The 19,519-nt window shown below is 44.7% G+C and overlaps 1 protein-coding gene across 1 annotated transcript in view; it reads left to right on the top strand.

Annotated features, from left to right (window-relative positions):
* Positions 1-706: 706 nt before the first annotated feature.
* jmy (junction mediating and regulatory protein, p53 cofactor) overlaps positions 707-19,519 on the top strand; it is a 213,561-nt gene continuing 194,748 nt past the window's right edge. The window contains exon 1 of the mRNA XM_068029461.1: positions 707-2,118. Within this exon, the coding sequence (XP_067885562.1) occupies positions 1,228-2,118 (891 nt within the window). The 5' untranslated portion in view covers positions 707-1,227. The remainder of the gene's footprint in view (positions 2,119-19,519) is intronic.

Here is a 19,519-nt window from a genome sequence, read left to right as displayed (position 1 = left end):
CTATGCTTTCTGTGCATCTTGGCCACTCCATGAATACGACTTGTCATGCTTGGCCCTTGACATACTGAAATGTATGCATTTCAGATCCAGCAAATGAACATGTTGTGCACTTCTCATGACTAAAAATAGAATAACTAATCAGAAAATAACCATTTTCAGTAGTAGTTTGAAGCCAATGTTCTTAGGAAAGTGCTAATGGTGAAACAGCATGCCTCAAGGGTAAAGTCAACCAAAGAAAAAGCTGATTGTGAAAATCCAGTTAAGAAACAATTGAAAACACCGAGGATATGAAGTTTATTCCACTTGCAAGGAGGACACTTAAAACCCTCACGCACAAATGCTAACCTTCTGGCTGAATCATTTCAATCAGCGGGTTAGGGCAAGAAGAAGAAGAAGAAAAAAATGGCCTGGAAAACAAATACCTCTCCAGAGTGAAATATATAAAAAAAACTCTCCCTCCCTCAAAATTAAAAAAAATGCAAGTGTAATGTGTCATAACACTGCAGTTTCTGTTTTCATTACATTTTGTAGTGCATTGTGTTAACCTCCCACCCCCCCCAATTGGATTTGCACAGATTCCCTGGAGTTTTCAGACTCTCATTCAGCGCTGCTCAACTCTGAACAGAAGGCGCTGCTCGGGTTGTTCCGCGGACCCTGGTTCTGATTGGAGCCCCCGGCGCCCGCGCTGCTGTGACGGGGCGTCTCGGGAGAACAACATTGGCATTGTTGTGAGGACAGCTTTCTGCATCCGGAATGCCATCCGCATCAAGGTGCTCGAGACTGGGCTAGAGGAGGGGAGCGCGCGGGACGAGAGCGCGCGCCTACCCGCCCGAGAGCGAGCGGGACGAGAACGGAGGCGTTCCATTGTCGCAGGAGGTTGCCGGGGTTGTACGTCGCGAGCGCTGCCGCGTCGGCTTGTAAACAGATGCTGACACGTGATGCGAGGGAGTCCGCATTGTTTCGGAGATTTTTCTGGAGAGCCGAAGGGGAAGAAAAAAAGCCCTGAGCACCGCCGTGTCAGGCAGCGGGGGTAGTGGGAACCCGGAGGGAGTTGGAGCAGCCGTCGACCACCGGGGTCTGGATGGAGGGACACTTCCAGCTGGCAGGAGGAGGAGGAACCGTTTAAGCCAAGATGGCTGGTCCAGCTCTGAACTTGTAACGGATGTGGCTGTTCTTGTCTTCGGGGGGGTTGTTTATTTCCCAGTTTTTTTTGTGTGGAGCGAGTAGATGATGTCATTCGCCGTGGAAGACAACTTGGAGTCGGACTGGGTGGCCGTGCGACCCAACGCCTTCGACGAGAAGGAGAAGCACAAGTTTGTTTTCATTGTAGCCTGGAATGAAGTGGAAGGAAAGTTTGCCATAACGTGCCATAACAGGACGGTCCAGAGGAAGAGAATTGGGGCGAGGGACCAGTGGCCAAAGGGGGAAGAGGGGGCCCAGAAGTCGCAGGGGGTTTTGGCCAGGAGTCCAGCTCGAGGGGATGCTGGGGTCAAGAGTCCAGCTCGAAGTGGGGCTGGGCTCAGAAGCCCAGCACGAGGAGGGACCAGCATCAAGAGCCCAACCGCAAGTGAGACTGGGGTCAAGAGTCCATCTCGAGGAGAGCCGGGGCTCCCTGAGGTAGCTTGGGGGGATGCCAGAGAGGTGGGCTACATTACAGGCGAGGCTGATGTTTCAGGCTCAGTTCCAGATTCGACCTATCTTCAAGGTTCTGCCACGGCAGCTGATAGGGACCAAGACCAAGATAAGGATACTGAGATACCGGATGACTGTAGCTGGGCTGGACTGTTCTCCTTCCAGGATTTAAGATCCATCCATCAGCAACTTTGTGCTGTAAATTCAGAATTAGAACCTTGTTTACCAGTGTTTCCTGAAGAGCCCTCTGGGATGTGGTCAGTGCTATTTGGAGCCTCTGAAGTGGTTGATGGAGAAATGGACTCGCTGTGTTTACAGCTTCAAGTTTACCTTGGTCATGCTCTGGATATATGTGGATGGAAAATTCTTTCCCATCTCTTGTTCACTGAAAATGATAACCCAGATGAGTATTATGAGAGCTTGAGTGAGCTCAGGCAAAAAGGATATGAAGAGGTATTGCAGAGAGCCAAGAAACGATTGCAGGAGGTGAGACTACTTCCTTTTTTCACATGACAAAAGTTAGCTTTATTTTATTTAATCCTTTAATGACAGACTTTCCCAATACCATCAAACCTGGCTTAATGATTAGGTTAATAATGACCGTCAAATAGGTTAGCAATATCCTTTCCCTTTTTTTAAATATAAGATTGTGTAACTTTCATTTGATGAATCACTAACTAGGTCAGAAGCAATCTGATATGATCTGATATATTTGTTCGTTGGACATGGAAAACACTTACTGTATTTTTGTTAATGTTAGTTATTAGTGTCATCTATGGCTCAGTTGGTAGGACTCTCACATCTCTCAGAAGGTTGTGGGTTCAAGTCCCACTCCAGGACATGAGCACCTAAGTCAAAGCTGACTGTCCAGTGCGGTAGTAAGGGAGTGTTGCACTGCCTGAACGTACCATCTTTCTGATAAGTTTAATGGGGGCCATGTCCGCCCGCTTAGGTGGATGTAAAAGATCCCATCGCACTATTTTGAAGAAGAGTGAGGAGTTATCCCTGCTGTCTTGGCCAATATTTATCCCTCAGTCAATATACACTTAATTAGCTGTAAAGCGCTTTGGGATGGCCTGTCGTCATGAAAGGCGCTGTAAAGATGCAAGTTTTTTTTTAGTTTCTTGGATCTACAGGTCCGATATCCAAAATCCAGCTGTCCGAAAAACGGACATTTTTGAAAATATACTCAGTGGTTCTTTTCAATCAATCTGGTGTCGTTCCAGCACTTAAGTGGCTGGCGCTGGGATCCCCGTCTTTGAAGACCAGGAATTCTGCCTCCAAGAGCTGCTGGCCAAACATAGGGATGGCAGCTCAGCAGTATCGGGGGCGATGGCCATTGCTGGTACTGTAGAGTCCCTGGACCCAGGCCTAGAGCTGGAGCCCCGGAACTCGGGTAAGTGAGGTGGGGTTGCTGGGGCTAGTCTGGAAGGCCCTGGCGAGGTGGGGTGGGAAAATGGGCATGACGTCCAGGGGAAGGGGGGTGGGGTCCAGTGACCCGCATGGGGGTCCTCCCTGGGCCACAGATTGCCTAAGGAGGTGGGACCGGCCCCCTCCCCCCAAGCCCTCAGGGAAGGCGCCTTGCATTACTGGGCGACTTCCACGCAGAGCGGGGTGGTGGAAGAGGCCCTTAAGTGGCTATTAATAGGCCACCTTCAGGGCCTCATTCGGCCTCTGGGTGGAAAGCCTTCATCAGCCAATCCCACCCATGCCAAATTCAGTTGGCCCTCCGCCAGCACCCCCCCCCCCCCCACCCAGTGCCTTCCTAGTCCGTTTTTGGGGCCTATAAATCCATCCCGAAATCTGGGGTAATCTGACAGGGTCTCTGTCCTGAGGGTGCTGGATTTTGGATATCGGGCCTGTAGTTGCCAGTCAAGTGGCTGTGGAACTTACATTTTCCAAATTGATTTACTTAGGACCTAACTAACTATACAGTTTTTTAATCCTATTTGTAGAGGCCTATCTTAATCCTGCATTAAACCTTAGTGGGAGCATTGGACTGTAGAACACAGTATGGACATTTTTGAACCTTTACATCTCTTTGTTTTAAACTTTTTCTATCTGCCATCTGTTGATTTACATGATGGAAATGTGATCTGCAACCTTGGAGGTCAAACTCTTCCGCAAAGATGAACGATATCATCATGGAATAGCCTGAGGCTGGTAGTGACAAGTAAAACCAGCTGTTCTTACCACCTGTGAAATGTATAATGCCTGAGGTTTTAACCCATTTACAGAGGAATCAAAAATCATATGTTCAACATCATGTCCTGTACTTTGGTTTGCAGAAGTTTGAAATGCAATATTCATTGAATTGATTCACTGTCTTATTGTCTTGACTTTGTAGTTGTCAGTAAGGCGTAGATTTACCCTGTTGTGGAATTAAGTTGAAGTTTATCTCTGTCTTCACAAAGGAGAGAGATGATGCAGATATTGTAGTAGAAGAGGAGGAATGTGAAATATTCGATATGATGAGCATAATGAGAAAGGAAGTGCTAGAGGGTCTGACATCCTTGAAAGTGGATAAATCGCCAGGGCTGGATGGATTGCAGCCCAGGTTGTTAAAGGAAGCCAGGAAGGAAGTTGTGGATGCCCTGGAAATCATCATCAAATCCTCACTAGATACGGGCGAGGTGCCAGAGGATTGGAGGTCTGCGAAAGTTATGCCATTGTTTAAAAAGGGTGCGAGGGATAGGCCAAATAATTATAGGCCGGTCAGTCTGACCTCTGTGGTGGTTAAATTATTAGAATCAATTCTGAGGGACAGAATAAACTGCCACTTAGAAAGGCAGGGATTAATCAGGGATAGTCAGCATGGGTTTGTTAAGGGAAGGTCACGTCTTACTAACTTGATTGAGTTTTTTTAGGAAGTAACAAGGAAGATTGATGGGGGTAGTGCAGTGGATGTGGTCGACATGGATCTTAGTACGGCATTTGACAAGGTAGACTGGTCAGTAAAATGAAAGCCCATGGGATACAGGGGAATGTGGCAGGTTGGATCCAAAATTGGCTCAGTGACAGGAAACAAAGGGTAGTAGTTGACGGATGCTTCTGTGAATGGAAAGTGGTTTCTAGTGGCATTCCACAGGGCTCAGTATTGGGTCCCTTACTGTTTGTGGTATATATCAATAATTTGGACTTAAATGTGGGAGGCATGATTGGGAAGTTTGCTGATGACACAAAAATTGGCCATGTAGTTGATAGTGAAGAGGATAGCTGTAGACTCCAGAATGATATCAATGGCTTGGTTGAGTGGCTGGAAAAGTGGCAAATGGAATTCAATCCACAGAAGTGTGAGGTAATGTATTTGGGGAGGGCAAACAAAGTGAGGGAATACACAATAAACAGGAGGATATTGAGAGGGGTAGAAGAAGTGAGAGACCTTGGAGTGCATGTCCACAGGTCCCTGAAGGTAGATAGAGTGGTAAAGAAGGCATATGGAATGCTTTCCTTTATTGGCCGAGGTGTAGAATACAAAAGCAGGGATGTAATGCTGGAACTTTAAAATGCTGGTTAGGGCACAGTCGGAGTATTGCATACAGCTCTGGTCACCACATTACAGGAAGGACATAATTGCTCTGGAAAGAGTACAGAGGAGATATACAAGAATGTTACCAGGGCTTGAAAGTTGCAGCTATGAGGAAAGATTGGATAGGCTAGGATTGTTTTCCCTGGAACAGAGAGGCTGAGGGGTGACTTAATTGAGGCGTACAAAATTATGAGGGGCCTAGATAGAGTAGACAGGAAGGACCTAGTTCCCTTAGCAGAGAGGTCAATTACCGGGGGCACAGATTTAAGGTGATTGGTAGAAGGATTAGTGGGGACATGAGGAAAAACCTTTTCAGCCAGAGGGTGATGGGTGTCTGGAATTCACTGCCAGGAACGATGGTGGAGGCAGAAACCCTCAACTCATTTAAAGGTACTTGGACATGCACCTGAAGTGCTATAACCTGCAAGACTATGGATCATGTGCTGGAAGGTGGGATTAGATTGGATGGCTAGTTTTTTCGGCTGGCACGGACACGATAAGCTGAATAGCCTCCTTATGTGCTGTAACTTTTCTATGGTTCTGTGGCTTAGACAACCAACAGATGTGCTTCTGTTTATTAGTGGTATCTATGTCCAGCACTATTGGATGAATTAATGTGGATCACTATATCCATGTATGCACCTTTTGATATTTACTATATTCCTTCCATATGGGGAATTGGCTGATTTAATTATTCACCTCTCCTTAACTACCCATTGAGAGGAAACACTGAATAGACCATCACTGATCAGCTGGATTCTGCTCCCAGTTGCAGCATTTAGTGCACTAATGAATTGGGTCATTTAGAATTTTTCTTGCATTAAATGCATCAAGTTCATGTTTTTAAAAAAATTCTTCACTCAAAAAATTCACACAGATGTTCCTCCTCCTTCCTCGTGCACATTGCCATTGTTTTAGCGGAAGTATCCATGCACCTGTATATATGACTTAATTTCTTTTGGTTTTCTAATTTGAATCCACACTGGAAAAAAACATGTACATTGTCAGTTTACTGTGTTTTTTTTTTTCTATAGTTGCCTGCATTTCTGCACTCTGTGTTTTCCTTTCTCGTCACACTCTTGGAATTTATTTATTTGTTGAAACAGCACTGAAACAGGCCCTTCGGCCCACCGAGTCTGTGCCGACCAACAATCACCCATTTAAACTAATCCCATATTCCCTACCACTAGGGGCAATTTATAATGACCAATTTATCTATCAACCTGCAAGTCTTTGGCTGTGGGAGGAAACAGGAGCACCCGGCGAAAACCCACGCGGTCACAGGGAGAATTTGCAAACTCCGCACAGGCAGTACCCAGAATTGAACCCGGGTCACTGGAGCTGTGAGGCTGCGGTGCTAACCACTGCGCCACTGTGCTGCCCAAGACCAAAATCAATGCAAAGATGATTTTAAAAAAAATTTGACTACTTACAAGAGAGTGAGGAGAAAGGAAAACACAAAGAGTGCAGAAATGCAGGCAACTATAGAAAAAAAACACAGTAAGCTGACAATGTACATGTTTTTTTCCAGTGTGAATCCAAATTACTTCCATAATTTTGGCAAGGAATATAAATGTATGTCTTTTATACTGGATTTGATGGTATCTTTATCAATATAGGCTAAAAAATACAATGATGGTTTTTCTATTCGTATGAAACTACAAATTAAAAAAAAAAATACTGTATAAACCCAATCCCTCTTGATTAAAGAAAACAAATACTATCAGTGTATGAACCTAGGGCAGGGAAAAGGTTCGAGTAGAAAGCTGCAGTTGGATACCGAAGGCACAGCAGGCCATATGGTGGCTTTCTGTGCTATAATGTCTATGGTTCTGAAGCTCTATTTTTGGTTTTGTTTCACTAGAATTAATTTAATTCCGTGGATGTTTTGCCTTTCAGCACCATAGCTAATGCAGCTGAACTGTGGTTAATCCAAATTTATTTTTGGTAATGGAAGCATTAACTGTCAAATTCCACATTTACTGCTTTTATTTTCAGATTTCCAGCATTTTTAAATTTTCTAAGAATTTGACCATCAAGTCTTGTTTTGTTACATAATTTATACCAGCAAATTGATTGGTACGGTGTCTGTTCCTTTACATCTGTTTGATCAAAAATCTGCAGGTACCGTACCGCATAGTCGTCCGAAGTTCATACTTGATGGTCTTGCATGAATGCAAGAGCTCAGAGGCTATAAAATGCTGCTACTGTCATTTTAAATTACTGACTCGGTATGCCAGCACAGTACCCACATTTTACCATTAGAAGTGCCATAAATATGGGAGTGATAAAGCTGACTCTCAGAACAATTTGTTGTGTCCTTTAGTGAGCACATGCAGGAATGTATAATCTATTGTTAAAGTTGAGCTTAACCATGAATAAGACCACTGATAAATTCCAGTGCATAAAATTTTTATAATTCTACTTAATACAATTGATTAGAAGCAGACTACGGTAATTGTATTATGTTTATAAATTCATGATGCCAAGTCATTGTGTGTCTTTCTTGCATGTGTTACATTTCATTGCATGAAACCCAATATACAAGTGCAGTAGGAAATGTATAATCTGCAATGCATATTGGATCATGATCAGAGCAAGAAGGTAAATAAATGCATAAACATTTTCATATTTTATTTTAACAATAATATGCCTTTCACCTTGGTTTTACTTAATATTCCAACAGTTTTCAACTGACAAATTCCTATGGTGGCAGAGTGGTAATGTCACTGGATGAATAATCTAGCGGCCCAGGCCAATGCCCTGGGGACACGAGTTCAAATTCTACATTGGCAGCTGATGGAATTTAAATTCAATTAATTAATAAAAATCTGTAATTGAATGCTAGTCTCAGTAATGGTGCCATGAAACCATTGTCGTTTGTTGTAAAAACCCATCTGGTTCAATAATGTCCTTTTAGGGAAGGAAATCTGCCATCCTTACTTGGTCTGACATACATGTGACTCCAGACCCACAGCAATGTGGTTGACTTTTAACTGCCCTCTGAAATGGCCAAGCAAGTCACTCAGTTGTCAAGGGCAATTAGGGAGGGGCAACAGTGACAGCCACATCCCTTGAAAGAATAATTTAAAAAAAAATGCAGACACACTAACCTCTGCATAATTTGCTAGGATTTCACATTAAACATCTAGGAGATGGTAAAAGTAATTATGCACAGTAGAAGAGCCCGAGCAAAACAGAAGCTACTGGGGGTCAAAGGGAAAACCATTCCATGATTGGAATCACATCTGACAAAAGGAAGATGGTCATGGTTGTCGAACGCCGATCGTGACAGCCCCAGGATGTTACTGCAGGAGTTCCTCCGGGGAATGTCCTTTGTCCAACCATCTTTATTTGCTTCATTAACGTCCGTCCCTCTGTCATTATATTGGCAGTGAGACTGCTTGCTGTCAGTTTTGTGGGGAGGCGGTGGTGTAGTGGTATTATCACTGGACTAGTGACCCAGGGTATTGATCTGGAGACATGGGTTCGAATCCCACCACAGCAGAAGGTGGAATTTGAATTGAATTAATAAAGCTGGAATTAAAAGCTAGTCTAATGATGGCCATGAAACCATTGTCGATTGTTGTAAAAACCCATCTGGTTCACTAATGCCCTTTAGGGAAGGAAATCTGCTGTCCTTTCCTGGTATGACCTACATGTGACTCCAGGCCCACAGCAATGTGGTTGACTCTTACATGCCCTCTGAAATGGCCTAGCAAGCCACTCAGTTATACCTAACCGCTACGCAGTCAATAAAAAGGAATGAAACCGGACGGACCACCCGGCATCGACACCGGAAACGACAACGGCAAACCCAGCCCTGTCGACCCTGCAAAGTCCTCCTTACTAACATCTGGGGGCTTGTGCCAAAGTTGGGAGAGCTGTCCCACAGACTAGTCAAGCAACAGCCTGACATGGTCATACTCACGGAATCATACCTTACAGACACTGCAATCACTATCCCTGGGTATGTCCTGTCCCACCGGCAGGACAGACCCAGCAGAGGTGGCAGGGCAGTGGTCTACAGTAGGGAGGAAGTTGCCCTGGGAGACCTCAACATCGACTCCGGACCCCATGAAGTCTCATGGCATCAGGTCAAACATGGGCAAGGTAACCTCCTACTGATTACCACCTACCGCCCTCCCTCAGCTGATGAATCAGTACTCCTCCATGTTGAACACCACTTGGAGGAAGCACTGAGGGTGGCAAGGGCACAAAATGTACTCTGGGTGGGGGATTTCAGTGTCCATCACCAAGAGTGGCTCGGTAGCACCACTACTGACCGAGCTGGCCGAGTACTAAAGGACATAGCTGCTAGACTGGGTCTGCGGCAGGTGGTGGGGGAGCCAACGCAAGGGAAAAATATACTTGACCTTGTCCTCACCAATCTACCTGCCGCAGATGCTTCTGTCCATGACTGTATTGGTAGGAGTGACCACCGCACAGTCCTTGTGGAGACGAAGTCCCGCCTTCAATTTGAGGATACTGTCCATCGTGTTGTGTGGCACTATCACCGTGTGAAATGGGATAGATTTCGAACAGATCCAGCAATGCAAAACTAGGCATCCATGAGGCACTGTGGGCCATCAGCAGCAGCCGAATTGTACTCAACCTCATGGCCCAGCATATCCCCCACTCTACCATTGCCATCAAGCCAGGAGACCAACCCTGGTTCAATGAAGAGTGCAGGAGGGCATGCCAGGAGCAGCAGCAGGCATACCTCAAAATGAGGTGTCAACCTGGTGAAGCTACAACCCAGGACTGCTTGCATGCCAAACTGCATAAGCAGCATGCAATAGACAGAGCTAAGCGATCCCATAACCAACGGATCAGATCTAAGCTCTGCAGTCCTGCCACATCCAGTCGTGAATGGTACTGGACAATTAAACAACTAACTGGAGGAGGTGGCTCCACAAATATGGGGGAGCCCAGCACATCAGTGCAAAAGATAAGGCAGAAGCATTTGCAGCAATCTTCTGCCAGAAGTGCCGAGCTGATGATCCATCTCAGCCCCCTCCTGACGTCCTCAGCGTCACAGATGCCAGACTTCAGCCAATTCGATTTACTCCGCGTGATATCAAGAAATGACTGACGGCACTGGATACTGCAAAGGCTATGGGTCCTGACAATATTCCAGCAATAGTATTGAAGACCTGTGCTCCAGAACTTGCCACGCCCCCCCCAGCCAAGCTGTTCCAGTATAGCTGCAACACTGGCATCTACCTGGCAATGTGGAAAATTGCCCAGGTATGTCCTGTACAAAAAAAACAGGACAAGTCCAACACGGCCAAATACTGCCCCATCAGTCTACTCTCGATCATCAGTAAAGTAATGGAAGGTGTCATCAACAGTGCCATCAAGCAGCAGTTGCAAAGCAATAACCTGCTCAGTTTGAGTTCAGCCAGGGCCAATCAGCTCCTGACCTCATTACAGCCTTGGTTCAAACATGGACAAAAGAGCTGAACTCCAGAGGTGAGGTGAGAGTGACTGCCCTTGACATCAAGGCAGCATTTGACCGAGTATGGCATCAAGGAGCCCTAGCAAAACTGGAATCAATGGGAATCAGGGGCAAAATTCTCTGCTGGTTGGTGTCATACCTAGCGCAAAGGAAGATGGCTGTGGTTGTTGGAGGTCAAACATCTGAGCTCCAGGACATAACTGCAGGAGTTCCTCCGGGTAGTGTCCTAGGCCCAACCATCTTCAGCTGCTTCATCAATGACCTTCCTTCTATCATAAGGTCAGAAGTGGGGATGTTCGCTGATGATTGCACAATGTTCAGCATCATTCATGACTCCTCAAATACTGAAGCAGTCCGTGTAGAAATGTAGCAAGACCTGGACAATATCCAGGCTTGGGCTGATAAGTGGCAAGTAACATTTATGCCACACAAGTGCCAGGCAATGACCATCTCCAACAAGAGAGAATCTAAGCATCTCCCCTTGACATTCAATGGCATTACTATCACTAAATACTCCACTATCAACATCCTAGGGGCTACCAATGACTAAAAACTGAACTGAAGTCGCCATATAAATACCGTAGTTACAAGAGCAGGTGCGAAGCTAGGAATCCTGCAGTGAGTAACTCACCTCCTGACTCCCCAAAGCCTGTCCACCATCTACAAGGCACAAGTCAGGAGTGTGATGGAATACTCTCCACTTGGCTGGATGGGTGCAGCTCCAACAACACTGAAGAAGCTCGACACCATCCAGAACAAAGCAGCCCGCTTGATTGGCACATAATGCACAAACATTCACTCCCTCCACCACCGATGCACATTGGCAGCAGTGTGTACCATCTACAAGATGCACTGTAGCAACGCACCAAGGCTCCTTAGACAGCACCTTCCAAACTCGCGACCTCTACCACCTTGAAGGACAAGAGCAGCAAATGCAGGGGAACATCACCACCTGCAAGTTCCCGTCCAAGTCACACACCATCCTGACTTGGAACTATATCGCCGTTCCTTCACTGTCGCTGGGTCAAAATCCTGGAACTCCCATCCTAACAGCACTATGGGTGTACCTACCTCACATGGACTGCAGTAGTTCAAGAAGGCAGCTCACCGCCACCTTCTCAGGGGCAATTAGTGTTGGGCAATAAACGCTGGCATAGCCAGTGACGCCCACATCCCATGAATGAATTAAAAAAAAGTTTTGCAGAGTTCAACTCCATTCATTCTCTTCCAATAAGGTAGCAACCCTTGCTAAACTTGGATGGACAAGCGGCACATAGCATTTTTGCTACACAAGTGCCTAGTAATGACATATTGAACAAGAAGAAGTCCAGCCATCTCTCCTTGACCTTCAGTGCCGTTAGGTTTGCTGACTTCCCCACAGACAACACCAGAAGCTGAATTGAATCAGCCATCTGAACACAGGCTATGAGAACAAGACAGAATTGGGTACTCTGAAGTGTGGCTCACTTTTGAACCTTCAAACCCTCTCCTCCTTCTACATTTCTTATCTTGCTCCTCACTTGGATGGGTATAGATTAAGAGTCAAGAAGCTCAATAACATTCAGATTAGAGCATTCATATTATTGCCCAGGCCACTGAACTCAGTATCCACCCCCTCTGTCATTACTGGACTGGGGTTGTCATATGTATGATTTAAAAGATCCACTGCAGTAACTCGCAAAGGTTACTTTGAAAGCATCTCTTTCCCCAGTGACCTCCATTTTACTCTACAAGTCACACCCGAACCTGACTTAGATATACTTTATCGTTGTTGGGTCAGAATTCTGCAATTCCCTACCAGACACACTCATGGGAAGAACATCAACAGAAGGACTACAATGTTTCATGGAGAAGGTCCATGGCACCACCTCAGAACAACTAGGGTTGGCATTAAAATGTGGCTTTCCCTGCAATGCAGACATGGAATGGTTACAGCACAGAAAATGATCATTTGGCCTATTGTGGCCATGCCAGTTCTCTGCAAGAGCAGTTGGTCAGTACCACTTCCCTGCCCTTTTCCTGTAGCCCTGCAAATCACAGAATTGTTACAGTGCAGAAGGAGGCCATTCGGCCCTTTGTGTCCACACTGGCTGTCTGAAAGAGAAATTCCCTCAGTCCCATTCACCTGCCTTTTCCACATAACCCTGAACATTCTTCCTTTTCATATAACTGTCTAGTTCCCTTTTGAATGCTTCACTTGAACTTGCTTCCACCACTTTCTCAAGCAGTGCATTCCAGACCTTAACCACTCACTGCATGAAAATTTTTTTCCTCATGTCACTTTTGCTTCTTTTACCAAATACTTTAAATCTGTGCCCTCTCGTTCGTGATTCTTTCACGAGAGGGAACAGTTTCTCTCTATCTAATCTGTCCAGACCCCTCGTGATTTTGAATATCTCTATCAAATCACCTCTGAACCTTCTCTTCAAGGAAAACAACTTCTCCAATCTATCTTCATAACTGAAATTCCTCATCCCTGGAACCATTCTCGTGAATCTCTTCTGTACCCTCTCCAATGCCCTCACATCTTTCCTCAAGTGCAATGCCCAGAACTGGACGCAATACTCCAGCTGAGGCCCAACTAGTGTCTGATACAAGTTCAACATAACTTCCTTGCTCTTGTACTCTATGCCCCTATTAATAAAGCCCAGGATAGTGTATGCTTTATTAACTGTTCTCTCAACCTCTTCTGCCACCTTCATTGACTTATGCACATATACACCTAGGTCCCTCTGCTCCTGCACCCCCTTTAGAATTGTACCATTTATTCTATATTGTCTCTTCATGTTCTTCCTACCAAAATGAATCACTTCACATTTCTCTGCATTGAACTTCATCTGCACCTGTCTGCCCATTCTACCAACTTGTCTATGTCCTTTCTGAGTTCTGCACTATCCTCCTCACAGTTCACAATGCTTCCAAGTTTCGTATCATCTGCAAACTTTGAAATTGTGTCCTGTATACCAACGTCTAGGTCATTAATATATATCAACACTGATCCGTGGGGAACTCCACTTCAAATCTTTCTCCAGCCTGAAAAACCTCCATCCAGTCTCTCAACCAATTTCATATCCATGTTGCTACCGTCCCTTTTATTCCATGAGCTACAAGTTTGCTCACAAGTCTGTTGTGCGGCACTGTATCAGATACCTTTTGAAAGTCCATGTACACCACATCAACGTCATTGCCCTCATCAACCCTCTCTGTTACCACCTCAAAAAACTCCAGCAAGTTAATTAAACATGATTTTCCCTTAAGAAATCCATGCTGGCTTTCCTTAATTAACTTGCATTTGTCCATGTGACTATTGATTTTGTCCCAAATTATTTTTTCTAGAAGTTTTCCCACCACCAAAGTTAAACTGACTGACCTATAGTTGCTGAGTTTATCTTTACACCCTTTTTTGAGCAAGGGTGTAATGTTTGCAAATCTCCAGTCCTGAGACTAAGGAAGACTGACAAATTATAGCCAGTGCCTCTGTGATTTCTACCCTCACTTCCCTCAGTATTCTTGGATGCATCTCATCCGGCCCTGGTGCTTAATCCGCTTTAAGTACAGACAGCCTATATAATACTTCCTCTTTATCAATTTTAAACCCCTCTAGTGTCTGACTTATCTCTTCTTCCAACGTTGCCTGGGTTGCATCTTCTTCCTTGGTAAAAACAGATGCAAAGTATTTATTTAATACCTCAGCTATGCCCTCTACCTCCATGTGTAAATCCCCTTTCTGGTCTCTAAGCAGCCCCACTCCTCCTTTTACCACCCTTTTACTATTTATATGTATAGAAAACTTTGGGATTTCCTTTAATGCTAGCTCCCAGTCTGTTATCATGCTCTCTCTTTGCTTATCTTATTTGCTTTTTCACTTCCCCTCTGGACCTTCTATATTCAGCCTGGTTCTCAATAAATAGTATTTTCTACTTGGCATCTGTCTTAAGCACACTTTTTCTTCTTTATCTTAATCTCTCCTTCTTTTGTCATCTAGGAAGCTCTGGATTTGTTTGCTCTACTTTTCCCCTTCGGTGGAACATACCTCGACTGTACCCAAACTATCTCTTCTTTGAAGGTAGATTATTGGGTCATCTACTGTTTTTTCTGCCAGCTTTTAACTCCAATTTATTTGCCCCAGCTCCATTCTTACCCCATTGAAGTTGGACTTCCCCCAGTTAATTATTCTTCCCCTGGATTGCTCTTTGTTCTTTTCCATAGTCAGCCTAAACCTTATGATACAATGATTACTATCCACTTGGCCCACCTCATTCCCAAGAACCAGGTCTAGCAGAGCCTCCTTTCTTGTCGGACTAGCAAGATACTGTTGTAGAAAATTTTCCTGAACACATTCTAGGAACTCTTGCCCTTCATTACCCTTTACACTACTATTATCCCAGTCTATATTTGGATCATTAAAGTCTCCCATTAAAACTACCCTATAAATTTTGCATCTCTCTGTAATTTCCTTGCAAATTTGTTCCTCCACGTCCTTCCCACTAGCTGGGGCCTATAGACAACACTGAGCAATGTAATTGCACCTTTTTTGTTCCTTAGTTCTAGCCAAATTTATTCTGTCCTCAACTCCTCTGGGACATCCTTTTTGTTTAGCACTGCAATGCTCTCCTTAATACCGCCACCCCTCCCCTTTTTTCCCCTTTGCTGTCTTTCCTGAATGCCTTGTATCCAGGAATATTTAACACTCAGTCCGGCCCTTCTTTGAGCCAGGCCTCTATTATAGCCACAACATCATATTTCCACACGGCAATCTGTATCTCACCAGTCTTATTAACCACACTCTGTGCATTCACCTACATGCACATTAACCCTGATTCAGACTTTATTACTTTATCCCTTACTCTGATCCCACCGGATAACGTACTGTTCCCTACTCTCGTGCAATCTATCTCCCCCAGTATTCTGTGCACCTTGGTATTCCTTTTTAATACTTGCAGGTTCCCACACCCCTAACTAGTTACCAGTTTTGCTTCCCTCCAATCTAAGCTCCCTCTCGGGTTCCCATCCCCCTGACAATTTAGTTAAAACCCTCCCCAACAGCACTAGAAAATCTCCCTGCGAGGATATTCGTTCCAGTCCTGCTAAGATGCAACCCGTCCATCTTGTACAGGTCCCACCTGCCTCAGAACCAGTCCCATTGTCTCAGAAATCTGATACCCTCCCTCCTACACCAGATCTCCAGCCATGTGTTCAATCGCTCAATTCTCCTATTCCTATGCTCACTTGCACTTGGGACTGGGAGCAATCCTGAGGTTACTGCTTTTGAGGTCCTGCTTTTTAATTTTCCTAGCTCCCTAAAATCTGCTTTGGGACCTCATCCCCCTTCTTACCTATGTCATTGGTGCCAATGTGGACCAAGACCTCTGGCTGTTCACCTTCCCCCAGACGAATGTCCTGCAGCCTCTCTGTGACATTCTTGACCTTGGCACCAGGGAGGCAACACACCGTCCTGGAGCCATGATTACTGCCGCAGAAATGCCTGTCTGTTTCCCTGACTAATGAATCCCCTATCACGACTGCTCTTCCACTCCTCATCCTCCCCTCCTGTGCAGCTGAGCTACCTGTGGTGCCACAAACTAGGTTCTGACTGCACTCCTCTGAGGAACCATCACCTTCACCGGTATTCAAACCGATTAGCGAGTGAGATCGTATCAGGGAACTCCTGCCTGGTTCGCTTAGGAAATGGGTGACCATCAGGCAGTCTATCAGCTTGCATGCTCCTAATCTGTTGTGTGACCACCTTCCTAAACGTGCTATCCACATAGTCCTCCACCTTGCGGATGCACAACAGTAACTCCAGTCGTAGCTCGCGTTCCGAAACCCAGTGCTCGAGCTTCTGCAGCTGGTGACACTTTCTGTAGATTTGTTTGTCTAGGACACATGGTGTGAATCATTGAGCATGTTCACGACAGAAATCGATAGATTTCTGAATACTGACATCAAGGGATATGGGGGTAGTGGGGAAAAATGGCGGAGCAGGCTCGACAGGGCTAATGCTCTACTCCTGCTCCTATTTACTATGATCCCATGTTCTCGAGCCAACCAGAGAGTAGGCGAAACGAGATGGGATTAATTGATGACCACATAGTAGGGCGCCACTAGGAAGCAGAGATGTTGATATGATTGAATTTTACGTTCAGTTTGAGGGAGCGCAGAATGGGTCCGAGACTAGTATTTTAAATTTAAATAAGGGCAGTTATGAGGGCAGGAAAACAGAGCTAGCTAAAGTGAACTGGCACCTTAGGTTAAGGGATAGGTCATTAGAGATGCAGTGGCAGACATTTAAGTAAGTATTTCGGAATACACAGAATAGGTACATTCCAAGGGGAGGAGCCACTATCCGTGGTTAACTAAAAAAAGTTAAAGATAGTGTCAAACTTAAAGAAAAAACTTATAATTGCGCAAGGGTGGGTGGCAGGTCAGACGATTAGACAGAGTATAAAGAACAGCAAAGAATGACTCAAAGATTAATAAGGAGGGAAAAATTAGAGTACACGAGAAAGCTAGCTATAAATATGAAAACAGATAGTAAGAGTTTCTATAGATATTTAAAAAAGAAAAGAGTTAACAAAGTGAGTGTTGGTCCTATAGAAAGTGAGTCTGGGGAATTAATAAGGGAAAATAAAAACTCATGGTGTAGGTATTGGCATGGGTAGAAGTTTGGCTAGCTAGCAGGAAACAGTAGGCATAAATGGGTCATTTTCTGGTTGGCAAGATGTAACGAGTGTTGTGCCGCAGGGATCAGTGCTGGGGCCTCAACTTTTTACAATTTATATAAATGACTTGGATGAAGGGACTGAAGGTATGGTTGCTAAATTTGCTGATGACAAAGTTAGGTAGGAAAGTAAGTTTTGAAGAGGACATGAGGCTACAAAGGGATATAGATAGGTTAAGTAAGTGGGCAAAGCTCTGGCAAATAGAATATAATGTGGGAAAATGTGAAATTGTCCATTTTGGTAGGAATAATAAAAAAGAAGCATATTATTTAAATGGTGAGAGATTGCAGAGCTCTGAGATGCAGAGGGATCTGAGTGTCTTAGTGCATGAATCACAAAAGGTTAGTATGCAGGTACAGCAAGTAATTAGGAAAGCTAATAGAGTGTTATCGTTTATTGTGAGGGGAACGGAATACAAAAGTAGGGAGGTTATGCTTCCATTATACAGGGCATTGGTGAGACCACATCTGGAGTACTGTGTACAGTATTGGTCTCCTTATTTAAGGAAGGATGTAAATGCGTTGGAAGCAGTTCAGAGAAGGTTTACTAGACTAATACCTGGAATGGTCAGGTTGTCATATGAGGAAAGGTTGGACAGGCTAGGCTTGTATCTGCTGGATTTTAGGGGAGTAAGAGGTGACTAAATTGAAACATATAACATCCTGAGGGGTCTTGACAGGGTGGATGTGGAAAGGATGTTTCCCCTTGTGGGAGAATCTAGAACCAGGGGCCACTGTTTAAAAGTAAGGGGTCGCCCATTTAAGACCGAGGTGAGGAGAAATTTTTTCTCTGAGGGTCGTGAGCCTTTGGAACTCTCTTCCTCAAAAGGCGATGGAAGGCAGAGTCTTTAAATATTTTTAAGGCAGACGTAGATAGATTCTTGATAAGCAAGCGGGGTGGGGGGGTGGGGTTGTGGGTGAAAGGTATTGAGGGTAGGCTGGAGTGTGGAGTCGAGGTTACAATCAGATCAGCTATGATCTTATTGAATGGTGGAGCAGGCTCGAGGGGCCAAGTGGCGTACTCCTCCTAGTTTGTATGTTCGTATGCCTTCCTAATCACTTGCTGTACCTGCATACTAACCTTTTGTGAGTCATGTATCAGGACGCCCAGATGCTTCTGTACCACTGAGTTCTGCATTTAACCAGCATACAGCTTTTCTGTTCTTCCTGCCAAAGTGAACAAGTTCACATTTTCCCACATTATACTCCATCTGCTAAATTTTTGCCCACTCACTTAACCTATCTATATCCTTTTGTAGACTTTTTACCTCCTGTTGACAACCTACTTTCCTTCCTATCTTGGTGTCTTTGGCAGATTTAGCTACCAAACATTCAGTCCCTTCATCCAAGTCATGGATATAAATTGTAAATAGTTGAGGCCCCAGCACTGATCCCTGTGGCATTCCACTAGTTACATCTTGCCAACCCGAAAATGACCCATTTATCCCTACTGTCTGCTTCCTTTTAGCTAACTCGTCCTATATCCATGCTAATGTGTTACCTCCTAGACCGTGAGCTCTTGTGTCTTAACCTTTGATGATGGACCTTATCAAATGCCTTTTGGAAATCCATGGACAGGTTTCCCTTTACCTACCTTGCTTGTTACTGCCTTGAAGAACTCGAATAAATTAGTTAAACAGGATTTCCCTTTTACAAAATCATGTTGGCTCTGCATGATCCCATTATGATTTTCTAAGTATCCTCCTATAACCTTCTTAATAATGGATTCTAGTAATTTCCCTATGACAAGGTTAACTGGCTATAGTTTCCTGCTCTCTGTCTCCCTCCTTTCTTGAATAAAGGTGTTACATTTGCTATTTTCCAATCCACTGTGACATAGGAACAGGAGTAGGCCATTCAGCCCATCGAGCCTGCCCCGCTATTCAATATGATCATGGCTGATCTTCAACTTCAATGCCTTTTTCCCACACTATCCTCATATCCCCTTATGTCATTTGTATTTAGAAATCTGTCAATCTCTGCTTTAAACATACTCAATGACTGAGCTTCCACAGCCCTCATGGGTAGAGAATTCCAAAGATTCACAACCCTTTGAATAAAGAAATTTCTCCTCATCTCTGTCCTAAGTGGCTTTCTCCTTATTTTGAAATTGTGTCCCCTGGTTATAGACTCCCCAACCAGGGGGAACATCTTGCCTGCATCTATCTTGTCTATC

The sequence above is a fragment of the Heterodontus francisci genome, chromosome 4 (assembly GCF_036365525.1).
Source record: "Heterodontus francisci isolate sHetFra1 chromosome 4, sHetFra1.hap1, whole genome shotgun sequence".
In the NCBI taxonomy this organism is placed as follows: domain Eukaryota; kingdom Metazoa; phylum Chordata; class Chondrichthyes; order Heterodontiformes; family Heterodontidae; genus Heterodontus; species Heterodontus francisci.
Note: the sequence above shows the minus strand (reverse complement) of the source record. Positions and strands in the feature narration are given on the sequence as shown.